General features: G+C 48.7%; 1 protein-coding gene across 1 annotated transcript; it reads left to right on the top strand.

Moving 5' to 3' along the window:
- The first annotated feature begins 30 nt into the window (after positions 1–30).
- RAB44 (RAB44, member RAS oncogene family) lies at positions 31–26825 on the top strand. The gene is made up of 13 exons (XM_059937483.1): positions 31–248; positions 8539–8650; positions 10354–10528; positions 11790–11936; positions 12602–12692; positions 13099–13194; positions 15193–15380; positions 15969–17431; positions 21250–21331; positions 22346–22460; positions 23532–23633; positions 25166–25242; positions 26735–26825. The coding sequence occupies exons 1-13, from the start codon at positions 42–44 to the stop codon at positions 26823–26825; spliced, it is 2946 nt and encodes a 981-aa protein (XP_059793466.1). The 5' UTR covers positions 31–41.
- Positions 26826–27538: the final 713 nt, after the last annotated feature.

Here is a 27538-nt window from a genome sequence, read left to right as displayed (position 1 = left end):
CCCAGTGTCCCCTCACCTCTCTGTCCCCAGGCCAAAGCACCATGGAGAGTGGACAGAGAGTGCCCCGAAAGGGCCAGAAGCTAGGCTCCAGCCGCCGGCGGCAGATGCGAGAGCCAGCTGATGGTCAGGATGCCTCTGTGGCCCCCGAGCCAGAGTCCTGGTCCTCCGAGTCAGCTGCAGAACTGCAGGGCTTCTTCCAGGACTGTGGTGCCAAGGAGAGGGGCTTTGTCACGCGAGAGGACCTGACGGTGAGTCCAAGGCCCCATCCCCCTGAATCCCTTTTCCACAGCCTTCTGAGACTCTCCCATCCCAGGAAAGTAGAGCTTGTCTGCTGTTTTCCCTTTCTCTCATCTCAAATTTGCTCTTAGGAAAGGCTAGGAATTTGTTTATACTAATGTGTAAATGATTGATAAGGGCTTTTGTGTTACCCTCTTCCAGAAGCATTTGCATATTAACAAAGGAAAGGTTTTAGGTCAAAGAAGTAACTTGCAAATGGTATAATTTCAGGCCCACTGAGCAGGGAAGTTTATCTTGGGAGCAGTCAGGGCCCTGGAAATCAAACCATGTCAATGACTGCAAACTTCAATGAAACAGAAGATCAGCCAAGGTTGTACATGCCAAAAAGTAATCTTAGGCTGTGACCTAGACCAAGATTGGCTGGATTTTTTTTTTTTTTTTTTTTTTTGGTTTCTCTTCATTTTCTACAAAGGGTCCTATGTGGGTTACTGGAGTCTCACTGGACCTGCTGTCTCCTCCTGATACTGTTCTATACTCCAGACTTTGTTCTTCCCCCATCAAAACTGACCCTTCCTATATTCCACCCTCAGGGCCACAGAAAAGTACAAATGGCTGATGTTAAAATATAATTTTCAAAATGGTTAAAAAAAACTTTTGAGTAAATATAAAATCAATACTTATCAAAGATCTATCTAATTCATTACTATTATCAATCAGTGAGGGAACCAGTAAGATGTTATGACAGGTTCAAGGAGCATTTGAGAAGCTGGAATATTTATAGGCAATTTGACAGAAGAGTGTTAGGATAAATTTGCTGAGTTCAGTTTTAAAAATGGCTAATGTCCAACAGGCCATAAATCTTTGAGGTTATCTGTACTACTAGACAAAAATTATTTTCACCTCTCCTGGACAAAATCTACAAGTTAACAAGTAACTTCGATAAGTCTGGGACTTCTAATGAAAGGTAAACAATGAGATGAACTAAGTGCATTCCTCTCGTCTAGACAACACTTGAGTAGTCTTTACCCCCATATAATATTGAAAGGATGTGCTGTCTACCTTTTTGCCTTATTTCCAAGTTTCAGATAATTTCCTGTGATCATAAATAATCTCCAAAGTTTTTTATTTTTGACATAAAAAATCTGATCTCATTTGGTTTGGCTCGATCATTTCCTTAGATGCAGCGAGGGTGCAAATAAAGCATGTGGACCTCCTTGACTGGGCTCTGCAAATCTAGAATTTTGAAGTATTGAGCCATTTTAGCTTCTCTCCAGAAATTTTCATATGGAATCTTAAGTTGGACTTTTAAAACCTCTGTTATTCGTTCTTCTACCTAGAGTGACCATCTGTCCCAGTTTGCCTGGGCTGGAGGGGTACCTGGGGTGTGGGACTTTCAGTGTTGAAACTGGGAAAGTCTTGGGCAAACTGGAACAAGTGGGCCTCCCTACTAATATGGAAACCAAGCATAAGACTCTCTCTAGCATCTTTCACCTGCAGCACCTATAAATGTGACGGACTTCCTCTTTTCTTGAGGTTCCCAATTTTTCTAAGGTCCCTCTCCTGCCCAGAAGTAACATTCCTTATCACCTGTTTCCAGGCCAGCTTCCTGTGAGAGCTCTGCAGGCATTGCTTCCACAAGTGCTCCTTGCAGTAGGCTTGTCACACTTGATTAAATGAGAATCATCTTTTAATACAACATCCAGTTACACAACTGATCTATTCAACTATATCCCAGTAAAAAGGAGGACAGATTCTTACTGAAACTGTGTAAATAACTATATTGCCAGAGAAAGGAAAGGGATTCAGGAAAAGTATTGGTTTCTGAATCAGGAGGGGTTCAGTGAGATTCAGATACCATTTAAAATGTTAAATTTCAGTTTATGAAAGCATAATTTCCTAAACTGAAGGTTAGAGACAGCTCAAGAAGACAGAGAGAAGATTTCCTCATACATCCATAAAAACAAAACAATAAAAAAATAATATCAACTATATTCCCAGCAAATAACTACAACTCGATTTCCTTCAACCATTCATTCAGTTCTATGTGATTAATTCTTGATCTACTGGATCTTGGGTGAGCTGGCTGCTTCTGGACTGAAAAGATTCCTAGAAATTGTGATCCACTGGCTCAGTCTGAAAGTCGGGTAATGCCAGCTTGGAATCCTGTACCCAAGTAAAGCATCAATAGTTCATAGAACCTGGTACAGTCCTTTTCCACAAGACTTTGAGTCTGTGCTTTGTGGAAGACACAAACTGCCCTGCAGCTTGTAACCAAGCCTTCAGGCAAGGGTAGGAAAGCAGAAATGTGTTTAGTAATGAGACTGAAAGCCTGTAGTTATTACAGTAACTAATAATATCAGAATGGAAGAGAGTAAAATGTTCTATTGGGATACGGTATATAACTATTTCATAAGAGTTTGATCAGTGTTTCCCCTGAAGATAAGAACATATTTTGCATAGTAAAGACATTGAGAAATCTCTAGGGCCTTCCCCTAAAGCATGCAGTTTCTGAAATATTTATATTAAGAGTGTTTTACCTATGTAAACTTAGCCTAGGAAAGGCTGAATATCTTTTCTGATCTGACAGTTCTTCCCACGATGCTCTTGTAATAGTGTTGAGGTATTTAATAAATAAAGAGAAAGATATCCTGACATTTTTTTTTTTATCCTGACATTTTAATTTAATTTTTTTTTTTAATTTAGGATCTGATGTTGGGAAGGCAAAACCAAAGGAGCTATCAGAGAAGATAGAGCACTAGATTAAGATAGAATCATAGGATCCTGAGAAATAGTACTTGGTTTCCTTTTTAATCAAAGTGACAATAAAATAAAACATTTTGAAATAAACATAGAAGGCAACACTATTGCAAGGATATTTAGCTCTTTTATAGGGGAAGTGGCTCTGCTTTTTGTTTTAAAGAAAATTAGAACATGATAAAGCCAAAATAAAGCAGAGAAAATTATTCTGCTGAGACATGGAATCAGTTTTCCAGGCAACTTACACAGAAGATTAATAGTAACCCCTTTTTAACCCTTGCCTAGAGCTCTAAGACCAATTTATCATTTTAATAGAGATGGAGCCAAATTCTAGTTTTGCATTAATATAACATGTGGCAGTAAAACTTTCACAAGATTGATTGATTTTTTTTTTTTAAATAAATTTATTTATTTATTTTTTTGGCTGTGTTGGGTCTTCGCTGCTGCGCACGGGCTTTCTCTAGTTGTGGTGAGCGGGGGCTACTCTTCGTTGCAGTGCACGGGCTTTTCAGTTCTAGGCACGCGGGCTTCAGTAGTTGCGGCACACGGGCTCAGTAGTTGTGGCTCAAGGGCTCTAAAGCACAGACTCAGTAGCTCCACAGAATGTGGGATCTTCCTGGACCAGGGATCGAACCTGTGTCCCCTGCATTGGCAGGTGGATTCTCAACCACTGTGCCACCAGGGAAGCCCCCTATTGATTGAGTTTTAAACCCATCAAAACTGAGCCAAATTTAGCAAAATGTTAACATATACTTCATAGTCTATTTTCAGACTCAGGTATTATAAATCAAGACAAATAAGATTCCCTTTCAACAAATCCTCTACTACTCTCTATATCCATTCAGATTTTGCTTTTTCATGTCCTGGAACAACCAAGCACTTTAAGACAAAACCACTTCCCTTATCCCTTGGAAAGCAAAAGCACATCCCATTTTCCTTGCAGACACAGTTGTTTTTCTCTGTCACTCTTGTTCCTAGTATCATCTCAAACATCGGAGTGATTATAACTTTTAACAAAGTAATTAAACTCTATTTCCCAGAAAAAACTAATGGGTAAATAATTGAGAACTGTCTTAGACAGCATTTTAGTAAACTAGCAAAGCTCACAAATACACAACATGACTTTCTACGATCACACATATCCCTTGCACAACTTGAAAAAAATTGTGATAAAATATACATAACTTAAAATTTGCCATTTTAGCCATTTTTATGTGCAGAGTTCAGTGACATTATGCTGTGCAACCATCACCATTACCACCATCCAACTCTAGATTTTCTTCATCTTCCCTAAAGAAGACTCTGTACCCATTGAATACTAGCTCCCATTCTCCCAGCTCCCTCTCTCCTGGAAACCCCGACTCTACTTTGAATTTGACCACTCTAGGTCCCTCATATAAATGGAATCATATAGTATTTGTCTTTTTGTGATTGGCTTGTTTCACTTAACATAATGTCCTCAAGGTTCATCCACGTTGTAGCATGTGTCAGAATTCCCTTCCTTTTTAAGGCTGAATAATATTCCATTGTTTGTATATACCACATTTCGCCTATCCATTCATCCCTTGATGGACATTTGAGTTGCTTCCATCTTTTAGCTATTGTTAACATAGCTGATATGAATATGGGTAGACACATATCTACTTGAATCCCTGCTTTCCCTTGCATAACTATTTAAAGTGGAAAAAATGAATTCGCTCACTAACATGACCCAAAGAACAGCTGCTCTTTAGCATGTAAAAATAAGTAAAAAGATATATATTTAAAATTATGCTTAGCTATCAATGTTTCAGTATTAAATTTTTCTTAGAAATTTTCCAGGTAGCCAAAAATTATTTATCAATTAACTTAATTATTATTAGTTCAGTTTCAAGTTACCTAAGGCTCTCGGAAATTGTGTGTAAGGTGACACACTAAAAAAATATAAGTACTGTTGATATAAAATTTGTTACAATAATGAATCAACTGAGTTGAACACAAATTCACATTTTTTTAAAAAAAATTTATTGATTGATTGATTTTTGGCTGCGTTGGGTCTTCATTGCTGTGCACGGGCTTTCTCTAGTTGCGGTGAGCAGGGGCTACTCTTCGTTGCGGTGCGTGGGCTTCTTATTGCTGTGGCTTCTCTTGCTGCGGAGCACGGGCTTTAGGCACGTGAGCTTCAGTAGTTGCAGCAGGCGGGCTCAGTAGTTGTGGCTCGCGGGCTCTAGAGCGCAGGCTCAGTAGTTGTAATGCACAGGCTTAGTTGCTCCAGGGCATGTGGGATCTTCCCAGACCAGGGATCGAATCCTGCATTGGCAGGGGATTCTTAACGACTGCACCACCAGGGAAGTCCCCAGATTCACATTTTTATAATCTCAAACATCATGTAAAGATAATGTCGGCTCATTTGATAAGTAAAACAAAATGAGAAGTGTAGGAAATTCAGATTAACTAGTTTCTTCACGAAAAACAAATCCAGATCTTATGAAAAATAGAATGTATACTTGTATTATATTTAATATAAGATGGAGAAAACAGAGATAGCTATTATTTGTCTTTTGTAAACCAAAATTATTAAACCAATTTAAGTAATTAATTAAATTTTTAAATAAATTTATTTTATTTATTTATTTTTGGCTGCGTTGGTCTTCGTTGCTGTGCACAGGCTTTCTCTAGTTGTGGTGAGCAGGGTCTACTCTTCATTGCAGCGCACAGGCTTCTCATTGCGGTGGCTTCTCTTGTTGTGGAGCACGGGCTCTAGGCACCTGGGCTTCTGTAGTTGTGGCACATGGGCTCAGTTGTTGTGGCACACGGGCTTAGTTGCTCTGTGGCATGTGGGATCTTCCGGACCAGGGCTCAAACCCGTGTCTCCTGCATTGGCAGGTGGATTCTTGACCACTGCACCACCAGGGAAGTCCTAAACCAATTTAATTTAATTTGTCAAAGATTCACCTTAATTATCTGAACCTGGATCCTTAAAAGTTTTCTTAGTTAGCAATTTCTTGTAAGAGGGATTTTTTTAAAAGTCCAGCACATTTAAAGCATTAGAAGTTCAGTTTCTTTTTTTTGTCTGTGACTTTGGGGGCCATTAGATTTATATAAACATTTATTTGTCTCTACAAACCAATCCACACAGAACCCCTGTGAGAGATGTAGTACTCTAAGTCATTAATACCCAGATACAGAAAAATATTCACACTCAAAATGAGAGTTAAGGGCCGTTCTGAATTACAGACATGTAGACACACAGACAGGGCTTCTTTTCTCCAACCCTAGCCACAGGTCAAAAGTAAACACAGAAACAAAAACTCTCCAGTTCAGATTTCAAAGAGCTGTTCTCCTCCCCAGCGGGCACAAAATTCTTAACTGATTTCAGGTCACACCTAGAAAAACAAACACACCACCACCAACAACAAAGGATTAGCAAACCAGATTTTCTGTTGTCTCTCAACCAACAGACACTAGGTCTCCTTCATGTATCCCATGGAGATCTACAAATGGTCAGTCCATAAAACGGAATTCCCCATCATGGTTACCACCAAAACCAGAAGCAGAAAATCAGTAAAAACAAAAACGTAAAAACTAGAGAAACAGTCAGCAAACTTAAAGTTCTGCCACACTTGGGATTCCCTTCAAGAGCCAAGAAAAAAAGTTCCTGGGTTCCCAGAGTCCATCTGGGGCTCTTTTTCCAGCAATGCAGTTTACTGGGTTCTGACAGCTGAGTCCACTGGGGCATCTCCATGAACCTCCAAAACTGTCAAAGTAGAATTTCCAAAAAGGTAAAATCATGACCCTTAGACAAAAATAAAATGAGTCTATACCAGAGGTTTTATTTAACTCATTTATTAATGAGAGATGTTATGAATGGTTGAAAGAACACTTTAAAAGCTGGACAATTTAACAAAGAAATGTTAGAATCGGATTGCTGAGATAGATTTTTTTTAAAGCTGGTTAATGTACAACAGGCCATAAATCTTTGGGGTTATCTGTTCTGTCAGACAAAAGTTATTTACATCTCTCCTGGACAAAATCTACAAGTTAACATGTGACTTCATTTAGTCTGGGACCCCTAATCAGTACCATGTGTTGAATTAAGTACATTCACAGAATCTAGAAGATGCTTGGGTGGCCTTGACCCCCCTGTAGAATACTGAAAGGATGTGCTGTCCACTCTTTGTACTTATTTTCAAGTTTTAGATAATTTTCTTTTCGGTATTCATTGCATTTTATTTATAGAAGTGAAAACAGAGCCAAAAAATGTCCAAGAATAGGGGAAAAGTTAAGTAATTTTGGAACACCCATTCAAGAGTATGAAGGAGCAATTTCAATGAGAGTTATGGATGTGAAGAAATTATGGATAAGAAAAAGGTACAGCATTATATACATCATAAAATTGCAGCTATGTAAAATATATGCATCTGGGAAAGGTGGGATGGAATTATTTTCATATGAGGAAAGGAGGACACCTTTATTTCTTGCTTCTTCCATCCTGTTGTCTGGAATAGAGATTTCTGAGTTCCGGAGGCTTCTTTCACCTTCATGTGGAGGGTGGCACTGAGGGACAGTTAAGCCTCGAGCTTGAAGTCTGAGGCCCTGCAGACATAGTGGAGCTGCCACAGCAGCCCTGGCCCGAATACTTCAGATTACTTATCTCAGCTTTTATTATTTAAGCCTCAGCTATTTGAGTTTTTCTGTTATTGTTTGTTAGTTTGTTTTTGCTGAATACATCTGAGCCTAATCCTAACCCATATGTAATAAAAAAAATAATCTAGGATTCATTCTATATTTAACATGAACAAGCAATTCCAAGTTTTTTTTAAAAAAAATAAATTTATTTATTTATTTATTTTATTCTTGGCTGCATTGGGTCTTCGTTGCTGTGTGCGGGCTTTCTCTAGTTGCAGCAAGCGGGGGCTACTCTTCATGGCGGTGCGCGGGCTTCTCATTGGGGTGGCTTCTCTTGTTGTGGAGCACGGGCTCTAGGCGCATGGGCTTCAGTAGTTGTGGCACGCGGGCTCAGTAGTTGTGGCGCATGGGCTTACTTGTTCCGTGGCGTGTGGGATCCTCCTGGACCAGGGCTCAAACCCGTGTCCCCTGCATTGGCAGGCGGATTCCTAACCACTGTACCACCAGGGAAGTCCTCCAAGTTCTAATTAAAATTTTAAACTAGATATTAATATTTTAATTCAGAACATAGTCTGTTATACTGCATCATTGAATAGTTTTAGATAATTTTTGAAGACTGATAAACACATTCTGGGGAGGATTGGCTACTGTCCTTTATTAGAGTCCTAAAGGGATGAGACTCAGAACAGGTAGGTTTTGATGTTGGATGGAGGAAGGGAAAAGGTGTGGACAAAGTTCAGGGCACTGCTGAGAGGGTGGCCTTGGATAGGGTCCAAGAGCCTCAAGGGTCGGCCTTGAGGTCAGGTTGGCGGTGGGACTCCAAAACTGGGGAGAGGGGAGGTGGGGATGGCTGAAGACAAACACCTTCTCCTTTTCTGAGGGTGGCCCAGAGCCCTCCCCAGTGGGAACAGCGCCCAACTTACCTCTTCCTTGCAGGTGGCCACGTTCAGCTTCCTGGGCAGCAAGGAGGAGCCGGGGATGATCTTTGACTGGGTGGATGTGGAGCGGAAGGGACGCCTCTCCCTTGAAGAATTCAGCTCTGGGCTCAGTATGTCTGTCCTGGGGGGGCCTCTGGGGAGTGTGCCCAGCATGAGGCAAGGCTGGGCAGACAGGAAAGACCCCAGGACTCCCTGCCAATCACAGGACCTTCATAACATGCCCAAGGGCAGTTCTGAGCATGGATGATGATACAGATTTCTGTGGAGAGGAGAACACTAAGCCTGAGTGGGAAGGCAGTTGGTTCGAGGCAGAGCTGAGCCTGAAGACTCTAGCCCAGGAGACTTGACTTCCTTTCGACCAGAGAGAGCAGTTATTGGCTGGTGGCTCCCCTGAGCATCCCCCTCCTCCAGAGAGGCCTCCAGGCTTGCTTTCTGATGCCTCCCTTGTCTTCTCCCCAGTAAAAGGTTTCCCTTGAGCAAGAGGTTAAGCACCACCTGTTCTTGAGACCACAGGCCTTGTTTCTGCCTGAAGAAGGTCATATTCTGGCTTTGGTTAAAGGAAATCGAGGCCCCAGGGAGCAGCAGAGGGTGATGTTTAGTGGGTGGGGGCTTCCCAAGCCCTTCCTTAGCCCTCACTGGCCAAGGTTACTCCAACACCGGCTTCTCAAGACATGCCCAGAAGGACCTAAAGACACCAAAGCCGGAGGTGCACAATATTCCTGCTGAGCTTGATGGGGGAAGACCTTCTGGCCCAGGGAATGGAAGGAGTGGTGTCCTTGCAGAGATCCTGAAGAGCACTGTTCAGCTTTTAATGTCTGCAAAGCCATCTGGAGTTCTCCGGTCTGCTGAGTGTCCAAGAGTTTGGGGAACAACAGGAAGGGAGGCCAGGAATCTGCATTTATAGGTTGGGGCTGCCCCAGGAGGTGGTTGCTCCAGTTCTGGTGATTGAGAAGCTGGGAGTAGGGAGGGGAAATGAGGGTCTGGAATCGGGAGTGGGGCAGAGGGAACATTTTGTCCATGTAGCCCCAAGAGGCCATCTTCACATCTGTGTCCATTGTGCCCACTATACTGGGGACTTCCCAAGGTCTATGGAACAAAATTCAACCCCCTTCCCAGGGCCTACAGGCCAGCACCATCCAGACCCTTCCAACCTCTTGGGCTCACTCAATACCACTCGCCTCCTCCAGCATGCCAATCTGGCTCTTACCTCAGGGCCTTCGCATGTGCTGTTCTCTCAGCCTGGAATATGCTTCCCTAGAAATCCACATCGCTTGTTCCTTCTTGTTAGTCACATCTCAGTTCCAGTGTCACTTCCTCAGGACACTCCTAACCACCCCCTCTAAAGTAGACTCTGTCTAGTCTCTCAGTGGAAATTACCCTGTTCATTCCTTTAGCTCACTTGGCAAATCTACTTTAAAAAAAAAAAAAAAAAGTGTCCTTTTCAGCATTCATAGACTGTCAGCTCCACCAGGGCAGGGATTTTGGCCAATTTTGTCCCTAGCACATAGTAGATGCTCAATAAATATCCCTTGACTGAGTGAAAAGACTGTGTTGGCCACCGTGGAGCTGCTGTGTGACTTCCAGCAAGTCTTTTGGCCTCTCTGGACCTCAGATGTTCATCTGTAAAAGGGACACAGTGTCTACCTTGAGTAGACGCCAAAGGTTGATGTGAGGAATGTATGACCCTGGCCCAGTAAAATGTGACTGACACAGATATAACGATTTCCCCAGTGACTGGAGCAAGGCAAGGTGGGAGGTCAAGGGATTGAGCTGAACCTCACTCTGCTCCCTTCTGCACCCCTCTGTCTCACAGAGAACATCTTTGGCTCCAGCCCGAGCACCCACAGGCTCCACAGAAGGAGGCCACAGTCCTCCAAGCGAGGATCTGTAGCCACCAGCTTCCCAGTGCAGGAGGAGGCCGACACTGAGGAGAAGGAGGCGTTCTTTGCCTTCATGGAGCAACCGGCAGCCAGCCACTCACTTCCCGAGTAAGGCCAGCATGGTTGTGGGTGCAGGGAGAGCCACTGCTGGTCAGTGGGGGTGAGGACTCTCCTGGACACAAGGTCGAGTGGGAGTCACCAGGTAGAGCTGGGCAGAAATCCTGGTTTAGCCACTTGTTAGCTGTGCGACTGCGGGCAAGTAGCCTAACCTCCGACCTCTGTTTCCCCGGCCACAGAGTGAGCATAAGAGCTGCTGTGGGATTAAATGAAGCCACGTGTGGAGAAAGCCTACCCACTAGGAGTCCATCCCACTCAACCTCTCCCTCCCTGTCCTGCCCTACATGGTCACTCCTCAGAAGGATTAGCGAGTTGAAGGGTCAGCTCCCTAAGGGGACTCAATTCTTAAAAATGCAAAGCTCCCCAAGGGTGCCAAAAAGAGGGTCCCCCAGGGGTATGATGGGGGATGCTTTTCAGGCATGGTGATGCTTTGAGTTGGGCAGGACTGGAGACAGGAGAGCTTGGAGACTGCCTCAGGCTCTGGGCTTTTGGCGTTCACTCATGCTTAGAGAAGGGGCTCCTGCCTAGAAATGCCCCTCTCACACCCCCCAGGTCCCACTGGGTCTGTTAGAACCAACAAGGGAATCGCCCTCACCTGTCTGCCCAGGTTCTCCCAGTTTCTCCCACCCCGCAGGTCTCTGTGAGGACAAGCTCTCAGAGGGTGGGGCAGCTGTTGTGGGGCAGGCAGGGTGGGATTGGGGTGCAGCCTGGCGGGACAGGTGTGGTGGGGAGTGATTTACCCACTTGGCAGCTTTGGCCTGGGCTCAGCCCTCAGGCATCTGTCTTCATGACCTAGTTAAATCCATGTGAAAGCAGCATTTATTGAGTGCCACCTGGGTGCCAGACCCCAAGCCGGTGCTTTCACTGGGTGTGTCTCATTCTCCAGTGGCCATTTTACAAATAAGTTCAGAGAGGGCATGGGACTTGCTAAAGGTCACACAGCTAGAGTGGGAGAAGAGAGAAGACAGATGGAAGCCCTGGGCCATCGGACTCCCAAGTTCCCCCACCCCACAATTAATCACCAAACCATAGAGAGACAAAGTGTTGTGGGGATTCACGAAGGGAAAGGGCACAACTGGGAAAGGTTCCTGGGGGAGGTGGCATTTGAGCTTCACCTTGTAGGGTGTAAATAGATTTTCGTGGCCCAGGTGCCCAAGTCTCTTGGAACGTTGCCGTTAAAACCGAGGAGTGGGGCTCCCCCTGCCTCCTGGTCCCACCTCGTGTCTAATCTCTGGCTATCCTCCCCTCCCAGGCAGGAGGAAATCTGGCAGCTATGGAGGAAGCTGCAGCAGGAGGAGCCCCAGCTGGCAGGCAACCTGGAGGGCTTTCTGGCCAAGATGAACAGTCGCCTGCAGGAAGCACGGACCGACAAGGAGGTTCTGGAGCTGACCCTGAGGAAGTGAGTTGGGGCCGGGGTGCCTTGCCCGGTGTTGGCACACAGTGGGTGCTCGTTACATTTTAGTTGAATCTTAATTGAATTCTCTCAGCTCCAAAGAATGGAGGCCAGGTGTCCACTGCAGGGCCTGGGAGCTGGACGGGCAGAGCTGAACTGGAAGAAGGGGTGACTAAGGGGACCTATTGGGGAGGACAGAGTTAGGCCTTCAGCCAAAGAGGGAAAGGTCAGTGTGTCTTGGTGCAGGGCCACTGTGGCACCTAACTCCAGGGCAGCACTCACATAGATTACAATGCATGTGGTGATCCTGGGGTTGGCATGGGCACAGCCTTGCCAGGGAGTCTGAGTTATGGGGGTAGGAGGAAAGCAACAGCGGGAAGTGGGGACCGAGTGATGGGGCTTTGGGGACTATGAGACAGGCCCACAGGAACCAACATCTTGATGATGGTTATGGGAGTCGGCATGATGGGATCCGATGATCTATATCAAGGGCATATATGTCAGGAGCTGTTACTGGGGTGACTGTTCTCAGGGCGACAGGGGTCAGTGACCGCTGGCAGAGTGAGGTGGACAGCAGCATAGGCTGCAAACCCAGGCCCAGACCACCTCTGCCAGCAGCAGGGTCCCAGGGTGCTGATGGGCTGCCTGGCCCCGCCCCCCACCCCTTCCAGGCGAGACTCTGACCACCATCGCGCGGTCCAGCAGCTCTACGAGGAGATGGAGCAGCAAATCCGGCAGGAGAAGCAGCAGCTGCAGGCTGAGGTAGGCTCTCCGCGACAGCCAACCTCTCCTCCCTCCCTGAACTCCCCTGCTGGCCAAGCAGCGGGCCGGCCACTGGCCAGTGTGGGCAGCAGGAGGCTGCTGGGAGTAGATCTTCTCATATCCCTGAGCTCGTATTCCTCAGAGAGGCGGGGTGGGGAGTGCTGAGCCTGGGCCCCCTGCTCACCTCTGCCAGGTCTCGCGTGTCTCCCGGAGCCACTCCTTCTGCTCTCTGGGTTTCTGTCTCCCATTGCCTGAGCCAGGGCAGCTGTCCGAGACCCCTCCTTGTTGAGACATCCTGGACCCTGCACCCTAGGCCTGGGTGGAGGTGAAGTGTGGGGAGGGCCAGCCCAGTCCAGCTGGGTCTTAGATTCGGCAATACAGGGGCTGAGACCTTTCTGCTCCCCAGAGCGACTCCCGGGGCCTGGCCCTCAGCTCCCAGATGCAGGAGGTCCTGGAGGCCAAGGAACGTGCGGTGCAGCGCCTGACTGAGGGCCAGAAGGAGGTGAGTGACGGGTTTCCCCGGGAGCCCAATTTCTGAGGATTCACAGACCCTGACACCCATCTCCTGAGGGTTCCCTGGGCTCGCTGGGCTCCTGCATCAGAGCTGGCCCCTAGGAAAGCGATGTCTCTGGCCTTTTTCTGAGATGAGGCCGGGTAGTGCAGTGGAAGTACTGGGACATGAGTCAGAAGGTCCAAGTTCAAATTCCTGCTGTTCCAATTAAAAACCATGCAAATTTGAGGAAATAATTTTGCTTGTCTTGGCCTTAGTGTCTCCATTTGTAAAATGGGAATAGCCACATCTACTGCATCTCCCCAGCTAGTTGTGTCAAATGAGGTAATAAATGGGAAAGCATTTTGAAACAGGAAAGCACTGGGCAAACACAAAGTCTCAGCGTTGGAGAAGCTTGGTGATAGGATGGTGTTCAACTTTCATCTCCATTGTCAGCTGAGTCACCTTGGGCAGGTTTTTAACCTCTCTGACCCCTGGTTTCCTTACCAGAGAAATGGAGATCAGAACTTTTGCCTTAGAAGGCTGCTGTGATTATTAGAGATACTATATTTGAGGGCCTAAGATGGTGCCTGGCTGGTAGTAGGTGCTTTACATATCACAGTTGTTACTGTCGCTGAACCTGACCTAGCTTCCTGGTCAGAATACCTGCTACCCCAACACCTCAGGTCTCGTAACCTATAGTCACTTCCAGTTGGCATTGTGCTAAGCCTTTGGGTCTGAGACCCTGCCCCATTGTCTCTTCCCTCCTCAACTTCCAGACCACTGACCTTAGTAAAACCACCATCTGTTGTAACCAGGACAACCTGCATTCCTTCAGCACGGGACCAGGTTCCCAGAGTCTTCCCCACTGTTGCCTTGGCTGGTCCTGCTACCTGGTCTCACCCTCCTGACATGGGTTGATTTCCCAGGTGCCTCTGCAGTAGCTGCTCCTTGGAAACTGAGGCGGGCCCCTTCTACCAAGGGAAGAGGTTAGACTTTCCACATGGGACCATTTTGTCCTGTCCCCTGTGGGTGTGAAGCCTCTCCCCGCAAGGCTATTCATTCCTTCACCCAACAACTATTTATGGTGCACCCACTATGTGCCAGGCACTGTTCTAGGTTCTGAGGAACATAATAGACACAAATAACTCCTGTCCGTGGAGTTATTGTCTAGTCAGAGAGAGAGATGATAAACTAAATAAGCAAGTAAAATCTATAACATATTAGATAGTGAAAGTGTTAAGGAGAATAAAGTAAAGCAGGGCAGGGGGACAGAAGGGTTTTGATAGGGGAGTCAAGGAAGGCCTCACTAAGATGATGACTTTGGAGGAAAGACCTGAAGGAGGTGAGGAGTGGACCATGTGTTATCTGGGGGAAGAGCAGTCCAGGCAGAGGGAATAGCAAGTGCAAAGGCCCTGAGGCGGGTATGATGTGCTGTGAATGTCCAAGGACCAGCAAAGAGACCTGTGGGCTGGAACAGACTGCGGGAGCAGGTTGGGGGGTGGTAGTGGGAGAGGAGGTCAGAGATGTAACAGAGGTGGGGTTGGGGGGGAGACTGTTCAGGGCCTTGGAGGCTATTGTGAGGCCTTTGCCTTCCGTTCGGCATGGTCAAGAAGCTCTCCATCTCCCAGTCTTGTGACCTGCTGTTGGATCAGGAGCTCCTTGTAGACCAGATGCGCTCAGAGATGAGCAGCCATTGCAGAACGTTGAGCAGAGGAGGGTGTGATCCCATGTATGCTTCAGGCCCTTGTGGTGCTGGCAGTTTGTGTTTCTTACACAGTTCCCTCTCTCTTCCCCATCCGCAAAATTCCAGTGTCTCTCCCGGGTGGGAGGTAATGGAGCTAATTAGGCCAGTGGGGGGGTAACAACCGCCCCCACCAGCCCCTATCCTATGTTTTAAGCTGGGTCTCCAGGAGCCTGGAGTCTGTGCCCCACAGTGGCCTTGGGAGGCTGTTTGTTCCCCTGAAGGGCACCTGGGCTTCCCTCCTCCTCACCCTCCACCTCCTGCAGCTGGAGGCCCAACTCCACCACCTCAGCAGCACACACCAGGAGGCCAGCTCGGAGAACCAGCAGCTTCGGGAGGCCCAGCGTGACCTGGCTGGGAGGCTGGAAGAGGTGCAGGGGCAGCTGCAGGTGACCAGGGGGCACCTGAATGCCACCAAGGGCCATGTGTCCTGGCAGATGGAGGAGGAACCGAGGCAAGTAGCTGCCACCCCTGGGCTGGGCTGGAGACCAGGGGCTTCCTGGAAGAGGGGAGGGTGGCTCTGAGTTCTCCGAGGCTCTGCTCAGTGCCCAGAGCACACAGACTCCCGCCTTAAACCTCTCAACAACCCTGCCAGGCTGGGCTTATCATGCCCATTTCTCAGACAAGGAGACAGACAGGGGAAAGTCATGTGCCCAGACACACGTGACATATGAGTCACACAACTGGGATTCACTCACACACACACACACACACACACACACACACACAGGCTAGTGCAGTGCTGGATCCTTGGCGGGTACAGCACCCACTCTACTCGTTACAGGTCAGAGGAGTGGGATGGGCCAGAATGGTAGGGAGGGCTTCCTGGAGGAGGTGAGGCTCCATATAGGCCTGGAAGGATGAGCAGAATTGGAGGTGGGGAAGGGTAGGGAGTGTGTGCCGGGACAGAAGCGCTGCCAAAGGGAAGACTGGGAGGAAGGGCCAGCGGTCAGGTGCACACCCAGTGGTGATGGATGCCGACAGGGTTGGTGTGACCTCTACCCGCCCCTCCCCTGACCTTAGCTTCCCACACCCTTTCTAGTGTCCCCAGAGCAGGTGAGGAGAAGGCCTCAGTCTCCTCTGAGGAGGCTCCCCTGCCCGGACTGACTGGGGACAGTGATGACTGGGACCAGCTCTGCAGCAGCTTCAGCGGCAGCCGCCACAGTGCCCTGCAGCTCTCCAGGAGCCCACCCCCAGCTCCGAGAGCCTCCTCAGGCCCCCAGACACCCCGAGCGGTCAGGCAGATCTCCATGTCGGAGCCGCGTGCTTTTCTCTTTGGTCAGGAGCCACCTTCAGATCCAGATGGGTCCCCAGGAAGCCCCCCTGGGGTGCCTTCCGGGACCAAGGAAGAGAAAGGAGTGGACCCAGAGGGGCAGGACATCAGCCCAGAGCAGACTGGAGAGCCCCCCAGCCTGGAACCTAAGGAGGAGTCAGGGCCTAGCCCTGGGGTCCACTTCCGCTGGGGGCTTCCAGGGGCTCCAGCCGGGGAGTCAGGGGGCCTGGTGGCAGCTGCGCTCGAAGTGCTCATTCCTTTGGAGGATAGGGCCCCTCCTCATGTGACCTCTCCCCCTCCCCAGGCCCCAGCTGGGCCCAGTGAACAGTTCCAGGCCTCATACCCAGATGATGAGGGCCCCGGGCCTGGGCCTGTCCCAGCCAAGCCACCCAGGCAGAGAGAGGCCCTCCCTCAGGACCCACATGCCGCTGGCTCTGAGCCAGGGATGGGGTCCTCAGGAGCTGGAGCCCTCACAGCAGGGCTGGATGAGCCCTCCCAGGGCCTGGAGCCTGTGGGTCAGGCTCCCACAGAGGGATTGGAGCAGGGCAAGCTGAGCCCAGATGCACAGGAGGGCCGTCCTGGGGGACTACAGGAAGTTCACAGCCAGGTCCTTGGGCCTGAAGGGCTGCCTGCCCTACCCCACCAGAGTCTGGAAGAGGAGCCCAGGGCTGACGAAAGGAAAGCAGGGGACCAAGGAGGGCAGGATTTCAGGTCAGAGCTGTCCGTTGAGGCTCATGGCCTGAAAACTGGGCACTCGGAACTCCCCCAGCACGATTCCCCACCTGCTCCTCTCCCACCTGACACAGCACAGGCTCAGGCTGAGGCACAAGCCCCAGCTCCTGAAAAACCATCACCTTCAAGGGGCTCTCCCCCAACAGGGGCTCAGCCTGGGGATGCAGCAGGGCCCCAGGAGCCCACACAAACCCTCCCCACCAGGGCTGAGCTGGAAGCCCAGCCCAGGCCCCAACCTACAACCACTCATGCAGAAGAAGAACCAGGGCCCCCTCAATCCAGGGAGCCAAGGGCAGAAAACAGGCCTGAAGATCCAGGAATGGACTCCGGAGGCATTGGGCTGACCCCATCCCCACGGGACCACACGGCCAGTGAGTCTTTGGCCAATCCTGATTACGCCTTCCACGTCATCTTCCTGGGAGACTCGAATGTGGGCAAAACATCCTTCCTGCACCTGCTGCACCAGAACACCTTCGCCACTGGGCTGACAGCTACTGTGGGTAAGGGCCACCTGGGGAGGGCGGCAGGGGAGGGAGGGGAGACCCGGGGGACCAGGCTGAAGAGCTGGAGCAGGCCCAGAGCAAGCCATCCCTGAGGAAGCTGTAGGTTCTACCCTCACCACAGGCCCTGCATTAGACATTATTTTATATGGGCATAATCTGGCTATTTTACTAATCATCTCTAATTACAGGTAATTTGCTTTTTCTGCATTGATCTGATTAGCTAATAATGTACCACATCAATAAAGCACCCTGCAATTTAGCTGCCAGCACTGGCTGATGGTGAAAACAAGCAGGTCTCCACCCATGTGGCCCCTGGGCAGGCCACCGCAGGCACAGGGTCCCTGCTGCTTGAATTTGCTCAGGACCAACCCTCGGTCAGTCAGCCAGACTCTGGCAGGAAGTGGCCTTTGGCAAGTTGAATATTTTACGCAGAATGTGTTTGTAGAGTGGGGTAAGTTAGGAACACAGGTGCCTGAGTTCAAAATCCAGCTCTGCCTCTTACTAGTGGTATGAACTTGAGCAAATTATGTAACCCCTCTGAGCATAATGGGATCAACAGTAGTGCTGACCTCATAGAGGGGCTGTGAGAATTAGTTCAGTTGATACATATCAAGTTCTCGGAATAATATCTGGCATGTATTAAGTGCTCAATATTAGTTATTTTTATGGTTATTATTATAAGTAAACTTCTGATAATGTCTAATTCAGTGGCTTTTGCAAATGAAATGTCCCATAGCACAAAGCCTCCTCTCTTTAAAAACATTGGGATATGTGGCCACTTGAACATTGCATAGAGCCACAGAAAAGAGCTCGTGGGAACAGCCAGCTTAGGGGCAAAGTTGGAAGGATTCATGTCTTTGTGTCCATCAGGGTGCGTGCTGATGGGGATCAGTGCTAGACCAGTGGATAAAGTTCTCAAATGTTATGTAAGAGAGGCCCCCCAGGACAAGTTCTTGAAACTTTCTCTGCCTGAGGATCCTCACCTGGGGAGATAGTTAAAAATGCAGTGTTGGGCTTCCCTGGTGGCGCAGTGGTTGAGAATCTGCCTACCAATGCAGGGGACCCGGGTTCGAGCCCTGGTCTCGGAAGATCCCACATGCCGTGGAGCAACTGGGCCCGTGAGCCACAATTACTGAGGCTGCGCGTCTGGAGCCTGTGCTCCGCAACAAGAGAGGCCGCGATAGTGAGAGGCCCGCGCACCGCGATGAAGAGTGGCCCCCGCTTGCCACGACTAGAGAAAGCCCTCGCACAGAAACGAAGACCCAACACAGCCATAAATAAATAAATAAACAAATACTTTTTTTTAAAAAAATGCAGTGTTGTCAGGAAAAGGGGACCCATAGGAGGCCTGGTCTGATGTTGAACAGGGTCACAGGGTCTGCAAGGCCACCATCCTTAATCACCTAAGCTACTGGTTACTGACCACCTACAATGCACCAGGCATACATGCCTTATTCCTTACATCAGCCCTCCCTGTGATTGAGCCTGTCCCATTATTATGTGGTAAGAAGTTTCCACAAAATTCAGTAGAGAAAAATACAGATTGCATAACTGTAAAAAGACAAGGCAACTCTGCATGCACCGCTAGCCAGCTGGGAGGACCTGAGATCCAGGTGCGTGATCCAAATCTGTCCCACTGCTAGCTGTGGTTTGGTGCCCTTGGTGGCTGTCATCCATCTGGTTTAACTATCACTGGGGACGATTCCTGCTTCCTCAGCCATAAACATTTCCCCACTCAGCATCACCCTGCTCCATTCCCACCCCCCTTTCTCACCTGCCTCCATTTGAGAACAGGGCTGGTGGAGGACCAGAGCCAGAGCCAATCAAATTATAGCTGATTGTGCATTTTTTTGAGGCTTCTCCGTATCTACCCCCATTTTACAGATGAGGAGAACAGAGAATTGAAGACACAGTTAAATTTCTTGCCCTACCTGGGCCCCAAAGTTCAAACCCGAGTCCACCTGCCTTCAAAGCACGCGCCCCCACTCCAGAAGTTTTACCCTCTTATGGGTTCAGCCTTGCCCTCTCCCTGGGGTTGCTCATGTAAAATAGCAGATTACTTGGGAAGCTGAAAACATTATATTTCTAACAGTTTATGTGGTTAAGTTGTAACATGTTTGGGGGAGGGTGTGGGGTTACATGGGTGGATTGAGGAGGGTAATGGGCAGGGAGGTGGAAAGTGGGAGTTAAGTTACTAAATGCAAGGGTTTAGTTAGGGTTAGGGTTGCTCAGTAGATCACACAGTGGGTATTTAAGCAGAGGCTGGATATCATCTCGGGGGGTGGGATTGGATAACCTCAGAAGTTCCTGCAGACCCTGGGCTTCCTTAGACCTTGAGGAAAGAGGGCAGTAAAGAGAAACAAAGGGACTTCCCTGGCGGTCCAGTGGTTAAGACTCTGCGCTTCCACTGCAGGGGACACGGGTTCGATCCCTAGTCGGGAACTAAGATCCTGCATCCCGTATGCCACATGGTGCAGCCAAAAAAAAGAGAAGTGGATGCTACAGACAGACTTTTGCTTCAGCGTTTTGCTGAGGTCAGGACTCCCAGCTGCCACTTCTGCCAGCTTCCTGTGGAGAGCATGGGTGTGGGGGGTGGTCTGTGGCTTCGGTCACCACCAGGGACAGCAGCAGGTGCTTCTGGGGGCTGTCATGAGAGATCTAGACCTTGAGGAAGGTCTTACCAGCTCAGGGATAATATGAGGAGATGCCCCTTTCCTGAGCTGGTCTGGGCCCTGCTTGAGGAGTTGGGGCTCAGGGAGATGAGAATTCATAGTGATAATAAAAATTACCACCTCCTGGGCTTCCCTGGTGGTGCAGTGGTTAGGAATCCGCCTGCCAGTGCAGGGGATGCGGGTTCGAGCCCTGGTCCAGGAAGATCCCACATGCAGTGGACCAACTGGGCCCGTGCGCCACAACTACTGAGCCTGCGACCTGGAGCCCACAAGCCACAACTGCTGAGCCCGTGTGCCACAACTACTGAAGCCCACGTACCTAGAGCCCGTGGTCCGCAGCGGGAGAGGCCACCACAGTGAGAAGCCCGCGCACTGCAACGAAGAGTAGCCCCCGCTTGCCGCAACCGGAGAAAAGCCCACGTGCAGCAATAGAAACCCAACGCAGCCAAAAATAAAATAAACAAAATAAATAAATTTATAAAAAAAAAATTACCACCTCCTAAGCACCCCCTAGAAATTAGGCTGAACCTTGGACATAAGTCATTTAATCCTCCCAACCACCCAGTGATGTGGGTCTTTTTAAATTGCCACCTTGCAGATGAGGAAGGAAGGCTCAGAGAGGTGAAGTGACTTGCCTGAGGTCACACAGCCAGTATAGCAGCAGAAGGTGGACAACTCACGGCCCAACTGGTCATCCTTGAAGCCAACATTCCTTCCACCCTCCCAAGCTGCTGTCCGGGTAAAGGGGGAAGATGCATGCAATAATTAGGAATGAAACAAGAAGTATTATAAAAAATACATTAAGAAAACTGATTTTCCTGAGTAGCCTGAGGAATAAACACTGCCGTGCAGTTGAGAAGACAGATTTTTTTTGGTAGAGGTAAAAACAATGCAAGGTGCCTCACGCTGGCCAACTCTCAGGGCGGGAATGCAGTGGGAGCTGCATGGTCAGGGAAGGCTTCTTGGAGGATGTGGGCCCTCAAGTATGGATGGGATTTGGAGAGGAAAAGGGAAGCCCAGCAGCTGGAGGTTCCCATCCCACCCTGGCTGGTACTGGGGACAGGTATGTATTCAGGCAGGTCTCAGCTGCAAGTCCGGGATGGTAACTTGAAAGTAAGCTTGACTCTCCTCTGTGTGTCCTAGGAGTGGATTTTCGGGTCACAACCCTGCTGGTGGACAACAAGTGCTTTGTGCTGCAGCTCTGGGACACAGCTGGCCAGGAGAGGTAACGGGCATTGTCGGCATTAGTGGCTGAGCCTGGACTGCAGAGGAGTGGAGGGCAGCCCTGACCCTGAGGAGTCCAACATGGGCTAAGAGGCAACCAAGTGCAAATGCAGCTTCTACCCCTGATGATTCAGGAGGTCAGGGATGGAGAGATGAGTCCAGTCCCCGTGCAGGAGACAGGACAGCAGACCCAGAGTTCCCCTCAGCATGGCGGGGCACCTGTGATGGCCGTCCCAACAGGGGACAGCCACCCAATCGCCTGTCCTTCTGAAAACGCTGGCTTTCCACTTTCTGGTTAAGCCGTAGTGATCAAAACTGAAAAGGCACATCTTCTGTGACCCAGAAGTTCTACTTCTAGAAATTCATTCTATTGATAAACTCATACATGCCTATAATATCAAAGGGACCAAGACTGTTCATAGCAACACTCTTTATATTATGAAACATTGGAAACAACCTAAACACCATCAGTAATGGACCAGTTAAATATATTAGAGTCTCTCCACACAATAGAATATTATGAAGCCACACAAAAGATGGAGGACCCTCTTTATGTACCAATAGGGAAATATCTTCAAGACATTTTATAATGTGGATAAAGTACAGAAGACTGAATATTAATAGGTACAGTGTTTTACACCGTATTTGTTTAAACAGTGTGTATATGGGTATATGTGTGTGTGTGTGTACATATACATTTATGTATCAGTATAGATATAAAATACCTCTGGGAAACTATTTAAGAAATGGGTAACTCTGGCTGCCTCTGGGGGTGGCTGCAGGATGAGGGTGGGGTTAGCTGGGAGAGACTTTTCACGGGGTGCCCTTTGGTACCTTCTGAAATTTGAGCCATGAAGACTGTTACCTATTCAACAATAAGCACACTGTAAGAAGGAAAATACATGCACGCTCTCTTTGGGAAGCAATTAGAAGCAGATGGAGTGGCTGAGGCCTAGAGAGGTCAGGGCTTGGGGTCAGGCCGCCTGGCATGGCCTGATGCGGACTCTCTGGGCAGGTACCACAGCGTGACGCGGCAGCTGCTCCGCAAGGCTGATGGAGTGGTGCTCATGTACGACGTCACCTCCCAGGAGAGCTTTGCCCATGTGCGCTACTGGCTGGACTGTCTCCAGGTGAGCCGATGGCTGCTGGGGTTGGCCCCCGTGTGTGGAGTCAAGAGGGAACTTGTATCCTTCCCACTCCCTCTTTTCTCCCAGGATTACAAATGACACAGCAGACATATGGGTGACATAATCTACTGAGGGTATGTGGCTGGATGGGCTGGGAACATAGTAGTACAAAGAAACTACAACCACATAGTACAGCCTCCAAAACAAACTCTTTCCTTTATCCTGTGACCATTTTTTTCCTATATACAGAAGCTCTGTGATGTCTTCTTAACACCTGGGGATAATGCAAGTCTAGTGCCACTCTAGGGGATCATTCCTCTGTTCACACATCTCTAGTTCTTTCCCCTACGTACTTACTTGCTGTATGTATACATGCTGAAGTTCTGCAGTATGTGCTAGCACAGAAGAGGGGTATGAAGAAAGACATGTTGTCTTCTCTCTAGAAATTTCTAGTCTACTTGAAGAGATGCAAGAGAAGCAGGATAAGGTGATACATGAGGGGAGCTGGGTTCTGGGTTCTGATAAGACCTGGGTTTGTATCCCAACTATCCCATCCCAACTTTGTGACCTTGGACAAGTGACTTCAACTCTCTGAACTTCAATTTCCCAACTTTTCTCATAGAGCAGTTGTGAGGATTAACTGATATAACTGTTTTCAGCACAGCACCTGGTATACAGTAAACAGAAGGTATTATTATTATTATCCATGAAACAATTAGGAGATGAGCCAAGGCAGCCTGCGTAATCAAATGCTGGGCTGTTCAACACAGGCAGGAAAGAGGGGCATGGTCAGGAGCAATCTAGGAAGGCTTCCTGGGGGAGGTGACTTTGAGGTTGGCCTTGGAAAGTGGGTGACATGTTTGCAGGCAGAGAGGGGGGTAGGTTCACTGCAGATGGAAGGGAAAGTGTCAGAGGTGGGAACAGTGTGGAGTGGGTGTGATATGGAAATGTGGGCATGTGTGGAGGGAAGTGGCACACAGTCAGCTTCCTGGAGAGCATGGCCAAATCTACCCAGGGCCTGGCACACAGCAGGTGCTCAACATGTGTTGCTGAGGGAACATGTTCTGTGTACAGGATGCAGTGTCTGACAGCGTGGTCATCCTTCTCTTGGGAAACAAGACAGACTGTGAGGAGGATCGGCAAGTGTCCACCGAGGCTGGGCAGCAACTGGCCCAGGTGAGTACCTGGGCATCAGCCCCTCCCCCAGCCTGGGTTGGGCAGACCCCTCCCTGAGGGTAATGAATAGGTCACCCTGGCCAAGACCACAGAGAAGGATCCGTTCCTGCCCTTGCCCAATCAAAGACCGACAGCCTCCCACCCACCCGGGCCTAAGACCTAAACACCAGCCGGTAACAGTGGGCGTGACATTGAACCTCACTGTTGAATTAGCAAATCCCCACAGTGTCCCGACCTACATAAAAATATCTTCAGAGTCAAAATCTTTTTAAGCTTCACTTAAAATTCCCAATCAAATCTTAATTTTATCTCTGGTCTCTAATTAACATAACATTCCTTCTAATTTATTCTATCTTAAGACCCAAAATCTTCCCTGGGAAGATTGCATCAAAATCCCTGTCACCAGACAGGGGACAGTGGATACTATTTATTTATGAATAGAACTGAACTACATTCCAGAAAATCTGGAGAATAATAAAGGTGGAACAAAGACTCGCTCCCTGCCCTACCTCTGACACCACCCCTCTTGGCATTTCCATATCGTATTTCCTTCCTGTTTCTTCTCTCATTTCTCCTGATCATGAGGTCATCATTGTGACTCCTGGTTGGTGGGAACTTTTTCCTCTTAAAAGTAGTAGCTCATCTCCTCGACACAGTAATTCCTCCTCTAGCAATTTATCCTAAGGAAAGAGTCAGAAATAATAATTCTTAATGATGTACTGGATACCCGTGTATTATGTATAATTGAACATTTGTATGAGGATATTCTTTACAGTGTTATTTATAAGAACAAACCTTTGGCAACAGTTGGTGGTTAATTTGTGGAGCTTCATGTGAGAGGCTAGCATTTGCCATTAAGAATCCTGTTCTAAAAAATATTTAAGGGTGTGGAGGAAATGCTTACAATATAATGTGAAGTCAGAAAAGCAGCTGCATCTCTGGGTATAGGTTAGGTTGAATCATATGAGATTGCTGATATTTGACTGTTTGGTGTCTATCAAAACAGCACTTTCATATGGTTTAACCTAAAGTATAACGACGTTTAGCTCACCACGCTCACCCCCCAATAAAAGGGTTATATAAAACAGAATGGACCTATATACTCAAACACTAACAGGAGTGTTTTATATTTTGTATTTCTACTTTTTTATGCTACATTTTCAAATATTTCCCCCAATTAAATATTTTTGAAATTAAAAATACATATAACTAATGACTTAAAAATGTCCCCAAGGACAATTCTCCAAGTTGGGACACAGGCTTCCCACCGTCACTCTGAATGCTGTGGAGTTTTCTAGGTGGCATCTTTGATACCTTGTCCAGCCAGGGTGGAGAGACAGTGGGCAGAGGGCCAAGGCTGGGCACTATGGGCCACAAGGAGACGGAGATGGGCTGCCTTACCTGTTGGGGTTGCCTGGGGGTGTACTGGGTGGGACTCTGTCTGATGATCAGGTCTTTGGTGGTGGGCACTGCCACCTAGACTCTCAGTGGTCTCCCCCACGGCACCTGTACCCCTATCTGTCTGGCTGCAGGAGCTGGGGGTCTCCTTTGGAGAGTGCAGCGCTGCCCTGGGTCACAACATCCTGGAGCCTGTGGTGAACCTGGCCCGGTGAGTGCCGCCCCGCTGCTCCCCACCCAGAATCTTCTGGACAGCCTTCAGCTGACTCATGTGGGAGGGGAAGGCCCATTCCGAGGAAGCACCTGTGAAAGCACAGGGCTCAGAAGTCTGGGGAAGGAGAGAGAACACTGCACGGAGTCTCCTCACTCCAATTCTACCAGGCCTGTTAGCTGCGTCACCTCTGGGAAGTCTCCCGTCCCCTCTCTGAGCCTTGGTGCAGTGGCCGAGGGGCTGGGTTTGATCCCTGGTTGGGGAACTAAAATCCCACAAGCCAAGCGGTACGGCAAAAAATAATAATAATAATAATAATGCAGTGCATTTAGAGTAAAATCCAAATGCCTCTCAGTGGCCTGTATTGGCTCCAGTGCCATCTCCCCGCCCGCCCCCCCTCCCACAAGCTTCAGCAGCTCAGAGGGACCCTGCCTGACCACACCCCCTCCCACCCTATTCTGGATTACCTTCTCTGTTTGTGTCCTTCAAAGCCTTTCTTGAAAAAAAACAAAAAAGCCCCTCTTGACAAACTGTAGCTGCACATGCATTTGTCTGTTTTCTTTTTGCTGCCTGCCTTCCCTACCAGGCTGTAGCTCCTGGAGGGCAGGGTCATGCCTGTTTTGCTCAGCCCCTCCTCCTGGGACCTGGCACATACTAGGTATTCAATAAATGAATGAAGTAAGTGAGGCGGGAGGAGTATTAGACCAGATGATCTCTGGGCCCCTTCTCTGACAAAGCAGCTAGAGTGAGATTGCTAAACTGCAAACCTGATCACGCCAGATCCCTCCGACAGGAAACTGCTCAGTGGCTTCCCTTTGCTTTAGGATAAAAGCCCAAGTTCCTGAATGTGGCTTCCTGGCCGGCAGAGCCCTGAATCCCTGCTTGCTGCCTCCAAGGCTTCTTTCTGGCCATTTAGTCCTTAGGCTCTGTGATTTAGGACAGCGCCAGGCACACAGTAAATATATTGTGAATAAATGAATGAACGAAGTGGCTTTGCTTCCCCAACACGCAAGCTCTCTCTCGACACTGAGCTTTTGCCCTCTGCCTAGAACACACCCCTCCCTCTTTTCTGCTAGTGAACCCTTGCCCACCGCTCAGTCTCAGCTCCATCTCTGCCTCCTTGTTCCCTAAATCCCTCCAGGACCTGGTGTGAAGTCCCTCTGTGTGCCTCCCCATTCCTGGGTCCTGATCGCCCCTTCCCCTCTCTGTCTCTCTCACTACTCAAGGCAAGGACATGATGGCTTCATTGTCATAATCAGAGTCCCTTGTGCCTGGCACGCAGTAGGCTACAGAGAATGCCAGAAAAGAGACAGGAAGCCGAAGTCTCCGTGGCCCCATTTTTCTGGTGCCATGTGGAACGCAGGACAGGGGCAGAGCAGCTGGGAGAGAGGAAGCTCGGGGGGTGGGCAGCCCCCCAGCTGCACTCCTGGGCCCCTCCCTGCTGCCCCTGGGAGGTGAGAGAGAGGACTGATGCCCAGGCATCTTCACGCAGGTCACTCAAGATGCAAGAAGACCGCCTGAAGGGCTCACTGGTGGAGGTGGCCCCCGAGAGGCCACCGAAGAGAGCTGGCTGCTGCTCCTGAGCACCTGGCCTGGCCAGGGTAGGCGGGCCACCTCCCTGGGTTTCCTGTTCCTCGGCTCCTGTCCCACCTGTCTGGACACAGCAATGACAGAGGCAGCCAGCTTGGAAGTTCAGGAAAATCCTCCTCGGGTCAGGACTTGGATCCCAGGGGAGTGGCTGCACTAATGCTGCCCTTTGTACTCCAAAGGACTTTTCTGAGTAATAAGGCTGGTGGGGGGGGAGGGGTTAAAACTCTCTAAAGAAAGAAGAGTCTAGAAAAGTGACTTAAGGAAAATACACCACAATATTGGCAAAACATCTCTGGGTGGTAAAATTTACAGGGTAAATGTGTGAGGGTGTTTTCCTTCTTATATGTATTTGTATTTTCAGATCTTCTATAATGACTGGGTATTGCTTATGTAGTCAGAAATAAGGGCAAATGTGGAGGGGTGGGAGAGAAACTTTTCAAAGAGCTTGCTTTGGTGCTGATTACAAATTGATATGGCCTGTTAATCGCAAAGTACACTGTTTATTAAAGCAGCCCCACTGTTCCATGCCTGGCAAAGCCGGTGAACCCTGTCACACTCACTGTATCTGTTTGCAAGCATGGGGTTCTTTCGAGCAGAATCCGATTCCTGGGGAAGAGCGATGTGCTGATGGCCCCTGATATGCTCCATCACCCCCTGTCTCCCTGAGCCCCAAACCCACTCTCTTTCCCCAAGATGTGCCTCTAAG

Source organism: Balaenoptera ricei, chromosome 11, assembly GCF_028023285.1.
Source record: "Balaenoptera ricei isolate mBalRic1 chromosome 11, mBalRic1.hap2, whole genome shotgun sequence".
NCBI classification, from domain to species: Eukaryota; Metazoa; Chordata; class Mammalia; order Artiodactyla; family Balaenopteridae; genus Balaenoptera; species Balaenoptera ricei.
The sequence above is the reverse complement of the archived record's forward strand: the minus strand, read 5'-3'. Positions and strand labels throughout refer to the sequence as shown.

Bases quoted from the DNA above. Each gene is read 5' to 3' on its own strand.
- RAB44 (XM_059937483.1), top strand. From the start codon at position 42: ATGGAGAGTGGACAGAGAGTGCCCCGAAAGGGCCAGAAGCTAGGCTCC. The intron at 22,461-23,531 runs GTGAGCCGATGG...TTCTGTGTACAG, and splicing joins ACTGGCTGGACTGTCTCCAG to GATGCAGTGTCTGACAGCGT. The intron at 25,243-26,734 runs GTGAGTGCCGCC...ATCTTCACGCAG, and splicing joins CCTGTGGTGAACCTGGCCCG to GTCACTCAAGATGCAAGAAG.